This window comes from Aquarana catesbeiana, linkage group LG04 (genome assembly GCF_042186555.1).
Source record: "Aquarana catesbeiana isolate 2022-GZ linkage group LG04, ASM4218655v1, whole genome shotgun sequence".
Classification (NCBI taxonomy): domain Eukaryota; kingdom Metazoa; phylum Chordata; class Amphibia; order Anura; family Ranidae; genus Aquarana; species Aquarana catesbeiana.
In genome coordinates this window covers 399,304,452-399,320,950 of record NC_133327.1, presented here as the reverse complement: position 1 = coordinate 399,320,950, position 16,499 = coordinate 399,304,452, and the positions used below count along the sequence as shown (strand labels likewise).

Here is a 16,499-nt window from a genome sequence, read left to right as displayed (position 1 = left end):
GACCCTCTGGAATCATGTGTTTATACACCAGCTCATTCAGCTCCTCTCCAGCACTAAAATAGTCAGTCGATTTCGATCCAAAATGTGCCCAAGATGCATGTGGATAAAACAAATGTGCCCACAATAGTGTAAAACTGTATATAAAGTTTTATTGCAAAGGTTCAAAGCATTCACATAAGCTTAATGGGATTAAATGCATCCTATTACTCCAGCTGGCTTTCAACAAAATGGGTAAAGACCGCTATACTTGATGACCTCACCAAGCTGAGTCCACGCCCCTACGCATTCTGTCAAATAATTACATCTTCAGGAGACCAACCGAATGCTGTTCATCGTGTACTGATATAGTGTTTGGTTTGGTTTCTTCCACCCTCCTTCTCCAATCAGCAGCCTGCCACACCAAAGATAAGAATGGACCTAATAATAAGTACCACTGAGAGAGAGAACCAACGCCACATTAATGGTTTTGGAATAGGATGTCTGTAAAGCTCATATAGGTCTAAATTTCACGTCTCCACAAACTTTTTGTTCTTGTATTTTTTTTTTTTTTAAAGTGTGAACTTCATGCATTTGTTGAGACATATTTGTTTTATTTAGGTGTATACGACTTGCTCTTGTACATGACATGGCTGAGAGCATTGTGGGTGACATAGCTCCAGCTGACAATGTTTCCAAAGAAGAGAAACACAGGAAAGAAAAGGTGAGTGTACTTCTCACTAGTCAGTGACACTGGAGCAAATGTATATTGCTAACCACTTAAGGTCCGCCTTATAGCAGGTTTTTATATATGATCCGATTCCTCCGGGTAGGGGGCATGTCGACAGCAGAAGCTGATGGCCAGGTGCACGGTACCCGATGTCCTCTGGCACCCACCAATCGTTGGACAGAGAAACAGAACTGCAATCTGCCTATGTTCACAAGGCAGATTGCCATTCTGACAGGAGGGAAGGGATGGAATTTGTGTCCCTGCATGGCATAAATTCCATCTCTTCCCCTAGTAAAAGCATCTCACACAGTATTGTAAAACACTGGCTAGGCACACAGTTAACCCTTTGCTCGCCCCTGATGTTTACCCCTTCCCTGCCAGTGTCATTCGTACAGTCGGGGTGCATATTTTTTAGCACTGATCTCTGTATTAGTGTCACTGGTCCCAAAAAGTGTCAGTGTCAGAATGTCCACCGCAATATTGCAGATCACAAATAAAAATATTTTGGGATTTTTTTTTTTTTTTTACCAAAAACGTAGCAGAATATATATTGACTATTTCTATTTTTTTTATTGGGTATGTTTTATAGCAGTAAGTAAAAATAATTTATGTGGTGGTGTTTTTATTTATTTTTTATTTTTATGTTGTTTTATAGTGCAAAAAATAAAAAACTCAGGGGTGATAAAATACCACCAGAAGAAAGCTCCATTTGTGGGGGGAAAAAGGACATACATTTTTTTTGGGGTACAGCGTCGCACGAATGTACAATTGTCAGTTAAAGTAACGCAGTGCTGTATTGCAAAAAAAATGACCCAGTCATGACTGGGGGAAAATCTTCCGGAGGTCAAGTGGTTAAAATAATAAATGAATCTATTAAAATGATAGTAATGCTGAAAAGTCAGATATCAGAAGTAATATAATTTTTGAAGCTCATTGACTGTCTAATATTTAGGATTTGTACAAACCTGAAACACTTGTCACATGCAGGCAGAGATTTATTTTAAACCAGAAAAATACAGAAAAGAGTGCCAGGCAAAATTTAGAAAAAAACAATCCAAGATGATTTTAATTGTTGATAAAAAAAACAGCGTGTTTTGGGGGTAATACCACTCCTCTTCTTTAGGGCTCAACACAAGATAGAATTTGGACTTGCAGAAAGCAGTGACCTCACAGATCTATATTAGAATCAGTATTGAACTGTCCCCATGGTGGAACAACCTGACAGCAATTGCTAATAGCAGTTGTATTAAAGCTGGACTCCTTCGCCTTTTCCTCCCCACTTTCATTTGTTTGGAACAAGCAGTGCATGTTGGTTGCAGTCATGTGCACTCCTCTATGTACACTACAAATCCTATAGTCCATCAAGTAAGACAAAATGACTTCCTTCCTACATACAGTGGCGCCATGAAAAACAAACACAGCCATCTTACAGGAAGTATGATCAGAGACACAAAAAATGCAATTTGCAGATTAGTTGAAAGCAATACAAGGTACTTTTCTAAATTAAAGTGATTGTAAAGTCTTTTTTTTTTCCCCCATAAAAATAAGTCATGTTATACTTCACTCCTCTGTGATTTGCACAGAGCAGCCAGATTCTTCTCTTTTTGGGTCCCTCTTCAACGCTTCTGGTCCCTCCCTCCTGTTGCGTGTCCCTACAGCAAGCAGCTTGCTATGGGGTCACCCAAGCTGAGCTGTAGCTCCGTGTTTCCATTGACACATGGAGCTGCAGTTATGCCCTGCCCCTCTCTCTCTTGATTGGCTCCCCTGCTGTCAAAGTCAGTTAGCCAATGGGGCCACTGCTGTGTCTCAGCCAATCAGGAGGGAGAGTCCCGGATGGCTGAGACACTTGTGGACAGAGATGGGGCTCCGTAAGTATTAGGGGGGCTGCTGCACACAGAAGGCTTTTTATCTTATTAATGCATTAAGATAAAAAACCTTCTGCTTTTACAACCCCTTTAAGAACAACTGCTTAAATAGGATTTTTTGTTTTTTACCAGAGTTTAGTGTCATGTTAAGAAATTGCATTCGGTGCATGCGCGGAGCTGATGGCGGCGGACATGTCCAGCTAAAGCTCTGCTGTTCTCGGGACTTCACGGTCAAAAAGGACACCCAAATGGCAGGGTAAATAAGACAAGAGACTTACCTTAACCCTCCTTAGTGCTCTGGGACTATTTAAAGATAGTTTTGGGAGCCACCCGCATAAAATACAAAACAAAAACACAAAGATAATCCTCCCAGAGGCTCCTGTAAAATGGCGCTGTCTCATTTTTCCTCACACAGTCACATCTCGCGCTGACAAGCAGCTGCATTCACCTTAGGAAAACTATGACACAGACTGTGAATACAGCGCCACCTCTCAGCATCAACAGGCAGAATCATTACATCCCAATGTAATAAAACAAATAGAAAAAATGTTACAGAAAGCATTAAAGCAGACCTCCAACCATATTAATGAAAAGTTGACAAAAGAGTAGATGACATTGAAACTAATATATTATTTCATGACAATGAATTGGAGGCTCTTAAAGATGTGACATAACTGCAAAATTCCATTTCTTTCACACCAAAGAGCAACTCATGGCTGCTGTCAGGATCAAAGAATCCCTTATCTTTCAAGGTCACCCATATCAGCTCTTTGCCGACCTTTCCCCTATAACTGTGGCTAAATGACACTCGATGAAACCTTTGCGTCAAAATTTACAGCAGCACCAGATTCCCTACCAGTGGGTATTCCCATTTTCTATTCGCTTCACGTATTAAGGTACCAAGCATTCATGTAGATCCTCTGACGAATTACTGAACACCTTACTAGAACTCCAACTGTACAAAAGACCCACTGCTAGCCCACGTCGATGGACAACATCCAGCTCTCCACAAGGCTCCTCCAAATTCGGAAATGATAGAAGCAGACTAAACTCATCAAAGAGGGGTCAATTCTCTGGATCTAGATCTTCCAGACACAATGGACTGAATACCTTTTGCATACCAAGTTGAAGTTCACTCTTGCTACTTCTCTGTTCTTTCTTTGGTCGCTAGGTATTTAATGTCTTCAACATATTCTGAATAAACTTCCTTGAATTGATATTATATTTCAACTTTAGAATTCCCCTTTAAAACCTCCCCCAGATTTAGATAATTATATTTATTATATTATCTAATTATTCCCGATTTCCTCCCTAATCTTTCCTCTCCCCTTCTCCTTCCTCCTCCTTCCTCCATACTCCCTTCTTTCCCTCCCCATTCTCTCCCCCTTCCCTCTTCTCAACTAAAATGGAGAGCAATATTGTTTTGATCAAAGCCCTAAATTACTAAGAATCAAATTTAGTTATCCAATAAATTTTAAATGCTACAGCCATTTTATATTTAACGATCCTGATTATTAATAACATTGTCTACCTTTCCCACTACTGCCAATCCAGAGGCAATTAGTACTGTTCACAAACCATAGAGTTCATAATTTAAGTTACATACCTTTTAAAAGGTCAAATAAATGTTTATACTCACTTTATAATATTGAAAGTTGAAAACTAATTAATCTTTCTCTTATCTTTGATTATTTTTCCACATATTGCCAAACTTGGGTGTCCAAGTACATTTTTTTTTTTTTTCTTGTTTGAATATACTTCTTGGCCGTTGGGGGGCTCGAGAAACTGTCACTGCTTCCCCCCCATTTCTTTTGCCCTAGGACTCTCTTCCACTCTGTGTTTTTTTTTTTTTTTTTTTTTTTTTTTTTTTTTTTTGCGAGGAGCCTCCTCGGATAGACTCAGTGCCTCCCTGAGTTAGCACTGTACACACGCTCAGTACACCATCATTTTACTTTTCAATATTTACACAATTGTAAACTGTTTGTACACATGATTCTTACTCTATCCTTTTTCTTTAATTACCTATTTCTACTCCCTTCTTTTTTCTTGCTCTTCCCTGGGGTAAATATAAATTCACAATCTACAGTGTCTTGCAAAAGTATTCACCCCCTTGGCATTTTTCGTGTTTTGTTGCCTCACAACCTGGAATTAACATGGATTGTCTGAGGATTTGCATCATTTAATTTACAGAACATGCCCACAACTTTGAGCGCTATGAGTAAGCGCTCCGCAGAGCGTGAAACGCGTTTGCTGATTATCTGTACATTCTATCCATGGTGCTTTGTACATGATTTGTTCCTGATTTTACAATAAAGAAATTTCGTTGGATTATATTCTCCTGGTGTGCGGCTGTCCGGACTTTTTTCTTCCCTCACAACATGGATTAGCATTAGCCAGCACCTGGGGCTTTTCAACTCTGGAGAGCAACATTCAGTTTATACCTGGTTTGGATACAACCTGGTGCGGGGAAAACGCTTGTGCTACAACTTTGAAGATGTTTTTTATTTTTTATTGTGAAGCTAACAACAAATAGGACAAAATAACAGAAAAAGTCAATGTGCATAACTATTCACCCCCCTAAAGTCAATACTATGTAGAGCCACCTTTTGTGGCTATCACAGCTCCAAGTCGCTTTGGATAAGTCTCTATGAGCTTGCCACATCTTGCCACTGGGATTTTTGCCCATTCCTCCTTGCAAAACTGCTCCAGCTCCTTTAGTTGGATGGTTTGTGCTTGTGAACAGCAATCTTTAAGTCTGACCACAGATTTTCTATTGGATTGAGGTCTGGATGACTAGGCCATTCCAACACATTTACATGTTTCCCCTTTAAACCACTCAAGTGTTGCTTTAGCAGTGTGTTTGGGGTCATTGTTCTGCTGGAAGGTGAACCTCTCTCCTAGCCTCAAATCACACATATAGGTGGTACAGGTTTTGCTCAAGAATATCCCTGTATTTAGCACCATCCATCTTTCCCTCAACTCTGACCAGTTTCCCAGTCCCGACTGCTTAAAAACATCCCCACAGTATGATGCTGCCACCACCATGTTTCACTGTGGGGATGGTGTCCTTTGGGTGATGTGATGTGTTGGGTTTGCCCCAGACATAGCGTTTTCTTTGATGGCCAAAAAGTTAAATTTTAGTCTCATCAGACCAGAGCACCTTCCTGCATACATTTTGGGAGTCTCCCACATGCCTTTTCACAAACTCAAAACGTGCCATTTTGTTTTTTGCTGAAAGTAATGGCTTTCTTCTGGCCACTCTGCCATAAAGCCCAACTCAGTGGAGCATACAGCTTATTGTTGTCCTATGTACAGATACTCCAGTCTCTGCTGTGGAACTCTGCAGCTCCTCCAGGGTTACCTTAGGTCTCTGTGCTGCCTCTCTGATGCCCTCCTTTCCCAGTTCATGAGTTGTGGTGTGCGGCTGTCTCTTGGCAGGTTTGCTGTTGTGCCATGTTCTTTCCATTTGGTTATGATAGATTTGATGGTGCTCCTAGGGATCATCAAAGATTTGGATATTTTTTCATAACCTAACCCTGACTTATACTTCTCAACAACATTGTCCCTTACTTGTTTGGAGAGTTCCTTGGTCTTCATGGCAGTGTTTGGTTAGTGGTGCCTCTTGCTTAGGCGTTGCAGCCTCTGGGGCCTTTCAAAAAGGTGTGTATATGTAATGACAGATCATGTGACACTTAGATTGCACACAGGTGGACATCATTTCACTAATTATGTGACTTCTGAAGGTAATTGGTTGCACCAGAGTTTTTTATGGGCTTCATAACAAAGGGGGTGAATACATACGCACATGCCAATTATCCGTTTTTTTTATCTCTGAAAAATAGTTTTATGTATATATTTTTTGTAATTTTACTTCACCAATTTGGACTATTGTGTTCTGATCCATCACATATAATTCAGATAAAAAAAACATTGGTATAGGACATGCTGCGCTGGCCCTCCAAAACAAGTGAACGAAATTAGTAAAAAAGCAGCTGACACACAAACAAACCAAGTCAACTCAATATGTAAATAATTAAGTGCAGCGCTAAGATCACCCAGTATGGACTGGAAACATGGGTGAAAAATGTATACACCAGTGAAAAAGTGAAATATAATGACAAAAGTGAGAATAACCAGTCAGGTATAAACAAAATGTCTATAGTGAAATGTGGAGTAACAAGGGACCAGAGTCCATAAAAGTAAAATCAGTAGAAGTCTTCTCAAAAGGGCGAAGTGCTGGAACCCTGGAAGGTGAATTGGCGCTCAAATGGAAGGCAACCACAGGTGACAAGCCACAAACATTTTCAAATACAAGAGGTTGGGTACTCTTACCAGATCCGTAGGACGTATCTGCCGTATAGCAGTACATCTATTAGGCATAAGGAGGTAGCCTCCTGTGATATCCACCCCAATGATGTCCTGTAGATCACGGTCACCGGTAAGAAGTAGTTGTCCTGGGTGGAGGTTAAACCATTGTCACACACGCTCTCCAGTTCCGGAACAGAAGGGTCGGGAAGAGCTAGTTGGAGATGGAACCATGGAGAAAAAGAAAAAAGGGACTCCAAATGGTGTAGGTCAAAACGAGGGGTTTTAATGGATAAAAACCTTTACAAGATAAAAGTGATCACAAGCGAATAAAAATAGCAATGTGGGAAGCTGAAAACGCCACATCGTTTTGACCTACACCATGTGGAGTCCCTTTTTACTTTTTCTCCATGGTTCCATCTCCAACTAGCTCTTCCTGACCCTTCTGTTCCGGAACTGGAGAGCGTGTGTGACAGCGGTTTAACCTCCACCCAGGACAACTACTTCTTACCGGTGATGTCCAGGCCCTGATGGGTTCTCTGTCCTCTATTAGAAGAAATTTTCTCATATCCTTGCTCCAATGCTGACAGATGCTTTCAATTCCCTTCTTAATAATCAATCCTTTCCCCCCCAAAACATTAACAGCAATAATCTCGATGATTCCTAAACCTCAGATGAAACATCTTGTGCTAATTATAGGCTCATATCCTTACTAAACTTCAACATAACAGATGACACCAGAAGTCTCAGAAAACGTAGCCGCGCTCTTGAGCGCCTGTGGCATAAGACTAAGACCCAGGAAGACTTCACACAATATAAATCTGCCCTCCTAAAATACTACTCCTGCCTTCACACTGCCAAACAGACCTACTTTATCACACTCATCAACACCTTCTCATCCAGTCCACGTCAACTCTTCTCTACCTTCAACACTCTACTCTGTCCTCCACTGCCTCCACCCACCAACTCAATCACGGCCCAGGAGATTGCCAATCACTTCAAAACTAAGATTGATACAATTCATGAGGAGATCGCCAATGCGCAAAAACCTCCCCCATGCAACACCCCATGTCCACAGATACAGTCATTACTTCCCTCATTCAACCCTGCTACTACTACTGAGGTTGCTAAACTTTTATCTAGCACTCATCTAACCACTTGCCCCCTGGATCCTGTTCCCTCGCAAATGCTACGCTCACCCTCTGACTCGATTCTACGCTCTCTAACTCACATTTTCAACCTCTCCCTCTCTTGTGGCATCTTCCCAAACTCTCTAAAACATGCACTAGTCACCCCCATACTAAAAAAGCCCTCACTGGATCCCACCAATCTCAACAACTTACGTCCCATCTCCTTACTCTCCTTCTCCTCCAAACTTCTTGAAAGACTGGTCTACAACCGATTAAGTGACCATCTGACCATGAATAAACTTCTTGATCCCCTTCAGTCCGGTTTTCGCCCTCAACACTCCACGGAAACTGCTCTCCTTAAACTCTCAAATGACCTACTAATGGCTAAAGCCAATGGACACTATTCTGTACTACTTCTCCTGGATCTCTCTGCTGCCTTTGACACAGTGGACCACCCACTCCTCCTCGAAAAACTCCACTCCTTTGGTCTCCGTGACTGCACTCTTCGCTGGTTCTCATCCTACCTATCCCACCGCTCCTTCAGTGTCACTTACAACTCTACTTCCTCCTCTCCTCTTCCTTTTTCCGTTGGGGTCCCCCAAGGTTCTGTTCTCGGACCTCTCCTTTTCTCAATCTACACCACCTCCTTGGGTCAGTTGATTGCCTCCCACGGCTTTAAATATCATCTCTACGCTGATGACACCCAAATCTATCTCTCCACCCCCCAGCTCTCTCCATCTGTCTCCTCACGCATTACCAACTTATTAGCAGACATATCAGCCTGGATGTCACATCACTTTCTCAAACTCAACCTATCCAAAACCGAGCTCATGATATTCCCTCCCTCAGGTGCCACTTCCCCTGATCTCCCTGTCAAGATCAACGGCTCAACTATCAACCCATCTCCCCACGCCAAGGTCCTAGGTGTAATCCTGGACTCTGAACTAACCTTTCGACCCCACATTCTATCACTATCCAAAGCTTGCCGCCTCTGTCTTCGCAACATCTCCAAGATACGCCCCTTCCTAACCATTGACACCACAAAGCTTCTAATCCACTCCCTGGTCATCTCCCGCCTTGACTACTGCAACTCCCTCCTCATTGGTTTACCTCTAAATAGGCTATCCCCACTTCAGTCCATCATGAACGCTGCGGCCAGGCTCATCCACCACACAAACCGCTCAGCGTCTGCTACACCCCTCTGCCAATCCCTCCATTGGCTGCCACTCAGTCACCGAATTAAATTCAAGATACTAACTATAACTTACAAAGCCATCCACAACTTGGCCCCTAGCTACATCTCTAACCTAGTCACAAAATACCAACCTAATCGTTCTCTTCGCTCCTCCCAAGACCTCCTGCTCTCAAACTCCCTTGTCACCTCATCCCATGCTCGCCTTCAGGACTTCTCCAGAGCCTCCCCCATCCTCTGGAATGCTCTACCCCAATCCGTCCGTTTTTCTCCTACTTTATCCACTTTCAGACGATCCCTGAAAACTCATCTCTTCAGAGAAGCCTATCTGGCCCCCACCTAACAACTGTACATTTATCTTCTCAATCAGCACATCACCCACAGTTATTACCTCTTGTATCTCTTGACCTCCCCTCTTAGATTGTAAGCTCTAAGGAGCAGGGCCCTCTGATTCCTACTGTATCAAATTGTATTGTACTTGTACTGTCTACCCTCAAGTTGTAAAGCGCTACGTAAACTGTTGGCGCTATATAAATACCGTATAATAATAATAATAATAATAATAACATAAAATTGCTAGCAAAAGTTTTAGCGACTGGCTTAAAAAATAATTAAAAGTAGGTTCTTTTAATAAACAAAGATCAAGTAGGCTTCATTCTGTTACGCCAAGCAGCTGATACTGATTCAAGTGGCCAAAACACGACAGATACCCATATGCCTTCTGTCGTTGGATATCAAAAAAGCGTTCGGAGGCGCATGCGCGGCGGCTCCTGACATGGACGCTTAGTCAGGGAGCTCCGTCCCGCTTCAGCAGACCGGGCCTCCGCAGCGGCACTCTGACCGGCGATCGGCACCTGGATTTCCCCCCCACGGACACCGGAAAACTCAGGGACTCTCCTGATGTACTCGGGAGCAGTCAAAAGAAATTTAAAGCCCACATTTGAAGCCGCTCTGTCCCACGCTGAGACAGCTAAGATGGCAGCCGCTCCTCACCGCTCTGCAGCTACATGCCCTCCCTGTGTCCAGCTCGCAGCATCCCCCTCCCTGCTGCAGCAAGAGTCTCTCACAGGTATCTCTCCCCTGGAACCAGCTTCCCCAGCATCCACTGCATCTCTCCTAGAACACTCCCTGACAGGACTGGAGTACTCCCCCATGGATGCAGGCCCCCCCAGGCACACCAGCTAATACAGCCCGGGGATTCGGGCCTACTACAACCGACCTCTGTGGCTGAAATGTTTGCCAAGTTTGCTGAATTACTAGACAGAGGCCTGCACAACACAGCCCTCAAAATAACGAATGATATTAAAGCAGACCTACAGCACATAGGCACCCGCATGGACCTCATTGAGTCCAACCTCGATTCCACCATTTCAGGAACAAACCAGAACATGGCCTGTATACAGACCCTTCAGGAGCAATTAGAGACTGCCAATGCCAAACTTGATGACCTCGAAAACCGAAATCGGAGGTACAATTTTAGAGTCAGGGGGCTCCCTGAATCATTTAAGGACATTCCTGAAACTATACAATCTTTTTTTAAGGACTTACTCCCTGATACACCCCAACACAGACTGGAGCTGGATAGGGCTCATAGAGCTCTCAGAGCTCCTAGGGCGGACGGACTCCCCCGTGATGTTGTGGTGAAACCGCACTTCTCTGTCAAGGAGGAGGTCATGAGGAAATCAAGATCCATGTCTAAAATAGTGTTCCAGGGTCATCAGCTGCAAATCTTTGCTGATTTATCCCCCCTCACCATCCAAAAAAGGAGGGCCCTAAAGCCAATACTTCAAATCCTGATGGACAGAGAAATTAAATACTGGTGGCTCTTCCCATTCCAACTTAAACTAATCTTCAAAGGCAAGGCGTACACCTTTGGATCCCTGCAGGAAGAACGGCTGTTTCTACAACTGGGCCTCATCAACCAGGACCCTAATGCCCGTCAGTCGGGACTTCAACCAAACTCCGCAAAAAGACATATGCCCACCAGTCCTCTGAATCCGGTTTGGGAGAAGGCCAGATCCAAGAAGTCCAAGGAAACTATCCCTCCATGACTTTCGTAACTCATTTTTCCTCAAGGACTCGCCCCTTTTTTTTGTCTCCATTTCCTCTCAGCTACCGGCTGAGACGACGGAGCCCCCCCCCCACTTGTGCGTCCCGAGACAGGTTTTCTGTTCACGGTTTAGATGACCTCACGCCTCGGCCGAGGCGGTTTCGGGTAACTCTCAAACTGGGGAGGACACTAAATAAGAAAATTTTTTTTTTTTTTTTTTCCTTTTTTTTATTTTACTGGCCCCATTGGGTCGCTCCATTGCTACTTCTAGGCGGGAGTTGAGGGACGTACTTATGGCGCCTGTCCAACCCCGATGAACTTTTTATACAATCCACAATGTTTTGGGGAACCATACCAGATGTACGCCCTCCCTATCAGTCATTTTAGCTTCCCCCTCCTGTACACCCTTTGCCCTTATTCACAGCTCACCCCCACATATCCAGGTCCACACTTATGTGTTTGTTAACTGTTTAATTACTATAAGCATTATCAGTTTACTAAAGCAATTTCACCTCCACGTGTTACTTAGTATGCGACACTGTTAGCTGGGAGGGTACTATGTTAATGCCGGCACCAGTGCCTTTATCATGCTAATCGCAAACCATTTTAAACGACCACTCTGCTGAAGTGGTTTTCATGTGCCCCCTCCTGTCTAGTGGTTTAGGTAGTCTACCCTATCCTGGACAGGACCATTCCCTGCCTTCGGGTGGGACTTCAGTGTGACACACTTTCCGATGGAGGACTCTGTCCCCTCCATTCTACGGGAGACTCTCTTGTCCCCCGTCTTTCTTTCATGCTTTTCCTTTTTTCTTTCCCAACAATGTTTTATTTTACATTTCCCAGTGGAAGTCGGCTGGGGGGAATTATCCGGACGACAACAGGACATCTCACTGGTCTTCGCTCGCTATGCGGGATGTCTTGACATTCGTGGACGTCAGATGGTAAGTGCTGCAGATTTCCTAGCCCTGCCCCATCTACTGCTCGATGGCTGATGACCCACCGGTAAATACACCACTTAAAATAATATCACATAATGCGCAAGGCCTAAACTCACCGGCAAAAAGGCGCAAAGTCTTCCAATACCTACATGCACAAAGAGCAGACGTAGTTCTCCTCCAGGAAACGCATTTCCCCAAACGCTTCAAATCATCCTTTATACACTCCAAATTCCCCTTCTTCACACTAGCCAATGCAGAGGATAAAACGTAGGGGGTGGGCATTTTTATCTCTAAACAATGCAAATTTATTCTCAAATCTGAACACAGGGACCCTGATGGTCGCTATATCCTCATTGTGGGGGAACTAGACGACCAACTGTATTCTTTAATTTCGTACTATGCCCCCAACAGAGGCCAACTAGCCTTTTTTCAACGCTTGTTTACAACACTAACACCACTGCTGGAGGGCACAGTGATATTTGGAGGCGACTCTAACTCGGCCTTTGACCAGGGCCTGGACAAGTCTCGTCCCCCTGGTAAACGCCTCACCAGACCCACTAAACAGAGTCTTCATATAGCCAAACTAATCTTTCAACAAGGTCTCGTTGATATATGGAGGGAAGTAAATCCCACCCTACGAGACTTCACACACTTCTCTAACCCCCATAGATCCTTCGCGAGAATCGATCATATCCTTATCGCTTCTGCTTCTATCCCCCTAACGAACAGGGCATATATCAAAGATGTAGTCTGGTCGGATCATTCACTGGTGATCCTTTCCATTCAGCGCCCGTTGGGCCCTAAACCCTGCAGGCGTTGGAGACTTAATGAGTCCATCCTGAGTGATCAGATTAGAATCAAAGAAATTGAAACTTTAATCTGCAATTACTTTACCACAAACGATCAGCCAGAAACTAGCCCTTCATGCCTTTGGGCAGCACATAAGGCCGTAATTAGAGGTCATCTGATCCAAATTGCCTCTCAGATCAATAAAGCCAACAAAGCTGACATAGAGAAATTAGATAAGGATTATACAGCCTTAATTAAAAAACACAAGGCCGACCCAAGAGCTGTTCCCACCGTCAAGCTGGATGCAGCTCGCACGGCATTAAACCTCGCCCTGACCACAAGGGCCGAAAAATGGCTACGGTGGAATAGATCCCGATTCTATTGCCAAGGCGATAGAATCGGTTCTATGCTTGCGGGCAGGCTGTCCCCGAAATTTAAATCCCCAGCCCTTGCCAAAATCAAAATCCAAGGCGGCACTCTGTCCCAGAACCCTAAACGAATAATGGGGGAATTCCTGACCTTTTACAAATCCCTATACAGTGGTGAGAACGGTCCCACTACAGAGACAGTAGATCACTTCCTAGACAACATTCAAATTCCCACATTAGAAGAAAGACACCGCCAGAAACTAGACTCCCCTATCTCCGCTGAGGAAGTATGTGCAGTTATTAAACACTTGAAATCTCACTCGGCGCCTGGCCCAGATGGCTTCTCTATACCATATTACAAATCGTTCTCTTCTATTCTTGCCCCTTATATGGCCCGATTCTTTAACGCACTCAGGCAGGGGGCTTCACTAGATGCCTCACTTAACACGGCCTACATCACGGTCATCCCTAAACCTGATAAAGATGCCAGCTCGGTTAGTAACTATAGACCAATATCTCTCATTAATAATGACTTAAAGATTCTGACTAAGATCCTTGCAGACCGCCTGGCCTCCTTCATTAGATTATACATTAACAAAGACCAAGTAGGCTTCATCCCAGGGAGGCAGGGACCTGACCAAACTAGACGAGCGATTGATCTAATATCTTTTCTCAATTCTAACTGGGATGGGGGCCCTTCCAGACAGGGATGTTTACTCTCTCTAGACCTCCAAAAAGCTTTTGATACTGTCCAATGGCCATATATCTTCAAAACTCTTCAAAGGTGGGGATTTGGGAATTCATTTCTTAATGTCATGCATGCCCTTTATTCAAACCCCTCGGCTCAGGTGTGTCTGCAGGGATTTTACTCGGAATCCTTCCCCATAGCTAGAGGCACCAGACAGGGCTGCCCCCTATCCCCATTAATCTTTGCCATAGCAATTGAATCCTTAGCGATAGCCATCAGAAACAACCCGAATATTCAAGGCATTCAAAGTGGCCCCAAGTGTCATAAATGCGCATTATTTGCAGATGACATCTTACTATTTGTATCCTCCCCACTAACGTCACTCCCCAACATATGTCATCTCCTAGAAGAATTCGGGGCGGCATCAGGCCTTAGGGTTAACTACGATAAATCACAGGCACTCAATATTAACATCCCAGACCCTCTCTTGGCCAGGCTCAGGGAGAGCTTCCGATTCTCCTAGAACGACTCCTCCATCACATACCTGGGGATCAAACTGACCCCCAGGATAGAACTCCTATACCAAGCCAATTACCCACCTCTCTACAAAAAACTAGAGGAAGACCTCTCCCGGTGGTCCCGTCTATCCCTGTCATGGCTGGGTAGAATTAACACGATTAAGATGACTATACTCCCCCGCATTCTCTACTATTTTAGAGCCCTCCCGATTCCTGTAGACAAAACTCGCCTACAACGACTCCAAGCTAAAATCGTCAAATACATTTGGGGTAGAGGGGGACACAGATTCCCCAAAGCAGTCCTGTTCAGATCTAGAACTGAAGGGTGCATGGGACTTCCAAATCTGCTTTGGTACTTGCAAGCTGCTCATCTAGCCCAGATCTCGGCGGTATACTCACGCTGGGAACAACTTGACTGGATTCACATAGAAAGGCAGGCAGTCCCTCTCCACACTCTAGACTACCTTCTCTGGAGCCATAGAAAACTCAGACCCTCCATACTTTCCCCAACCCTCTCACACTCCTTCGCACTATGGGATAGTCTGCGTTGCAACCAACATCTGACTTCCCCCACAAAACCATTGCAACATTTATTTCGAAATCCTGATTTCCCTCTGGGCCTTGACATATCAGCATTTAGATGGTGGCTCGATAAAGGGTTATACAGAATAGGGCACTTCCTTAGACCTCTTGGCCCACTCTCCAAAGCATTCTGTGTTAGTAACCTAGACATGCCTGTCTCTGAATCCTTCAGATTCTCTAAAATCTCAAACTTTTTACACAAAAGGTGTAAAACACTCCCGAATGGGCCCCAAATAACTCCCTATGAAGTATGGTGTGGTCAGGCCAGTGAGCAGAGGGGGGGCATCTCAGTAATCTATAAAGCCCTGTCCTCCGCGCAATCCAAGACGTCTTACTTGCAGGCTTGGGAAACTGACCTTTCCCAACACTGGATATTGGAAAGGTGGCACAGGAACTTTTCCCAATCATACAAAGGTATCCTTAACTCCAGCCTCATGGAAGCTAGTTTAAAAGTGTTGACTAGATGGTACCTGGTCCCTTCAAAGCTAGCGCACATGTACCCGTCAGCATCTCCCCTATGTTTTCGGGGATGTGGCCTTACATGCGATATGCTCCATATATGGTGGACCTGTCCCAGAGTTCGACCATATTGGCACAAGATCTTTTCTTGGATTGGCAAGCTAACCTCAACACCTATTCAAATGTCCTCCCTCATAGCGCTCCTTAACTTCCCAGTGAAAGAAGCCTCCAGGATTACTCAACGCCTTATATTCTTTATCATCTTAGGAGCCAAACTCACCCTGGCTCATGCATGGAAAAAACCATCGGTTTCAACACTTCTAGCCAAAGGAAAGATCTCTTGGATTATGAACAAATTTGGGAACCCTGGGCTTCCTTTGTGGGGGTTACCCTCTAATTATCTCCCCCTGGATGTCACCTTCCGGCTCTCTTTCCCCCCAGTCGACTGGTACTCACCTCTTCTACCGTATATCTCTTCTTTCTTTTTCCTCCCTTTTCTTTCCCCTTGTATTCTTTCCTATCACCTACCTATCTAAGTCAGTCTTGGACCCCAGCGACTGACTGGTTGTGACCGGGGCCGGGGTCTAGATTCACCCTGCTCCCGGTCCCAACTTCGACTACAACCTAGATTCTTACGGACATGTCGCTGTTCTAATTCCCTGTTATATACACCATGTGTTCCCATGAGTGTGTCCTTGTTTGTATTTTACTGAGCAGTCTTTCCTTCACAGGACTCGAAGTTATTCCTTTGTCCAGAAAACGTTGGACTAGTTTATACACTTACTGTTCTACGAATTGTTTTAATAACCCCTTTTCTTTTTCTTTACACAAGATTAATCAATAGCTTTATTATCTATGATGGGGGGATGCTGGGGGGGTGGGAAGCTCCGCCACAGCTTGCCCCCAGTT

General features: G+C 44.3%; 1 protein-coding gene across 1 annotated transcript in view; it reads left to right on the top strand.

The window, feature by feature from the left end:
• Nucleotides 1–597: 597 nt before the first annotated feature.
• The window catches only part of HDDC2 (HD domain containing 2), a gene marked incomplete at its 5' end in the record, with an annotated part of 46,554 nt that continues 30,652 nt past the window's right edge, over nucleotides 598–16,499 (top strand). Inside the window, 1 exon segment of the mRNA XM_073627197.1 lies at nucleotides 598–700. Coding sequence (XP_073483298.1) covers nucleotides 598–700 — 103 coding nt within the window.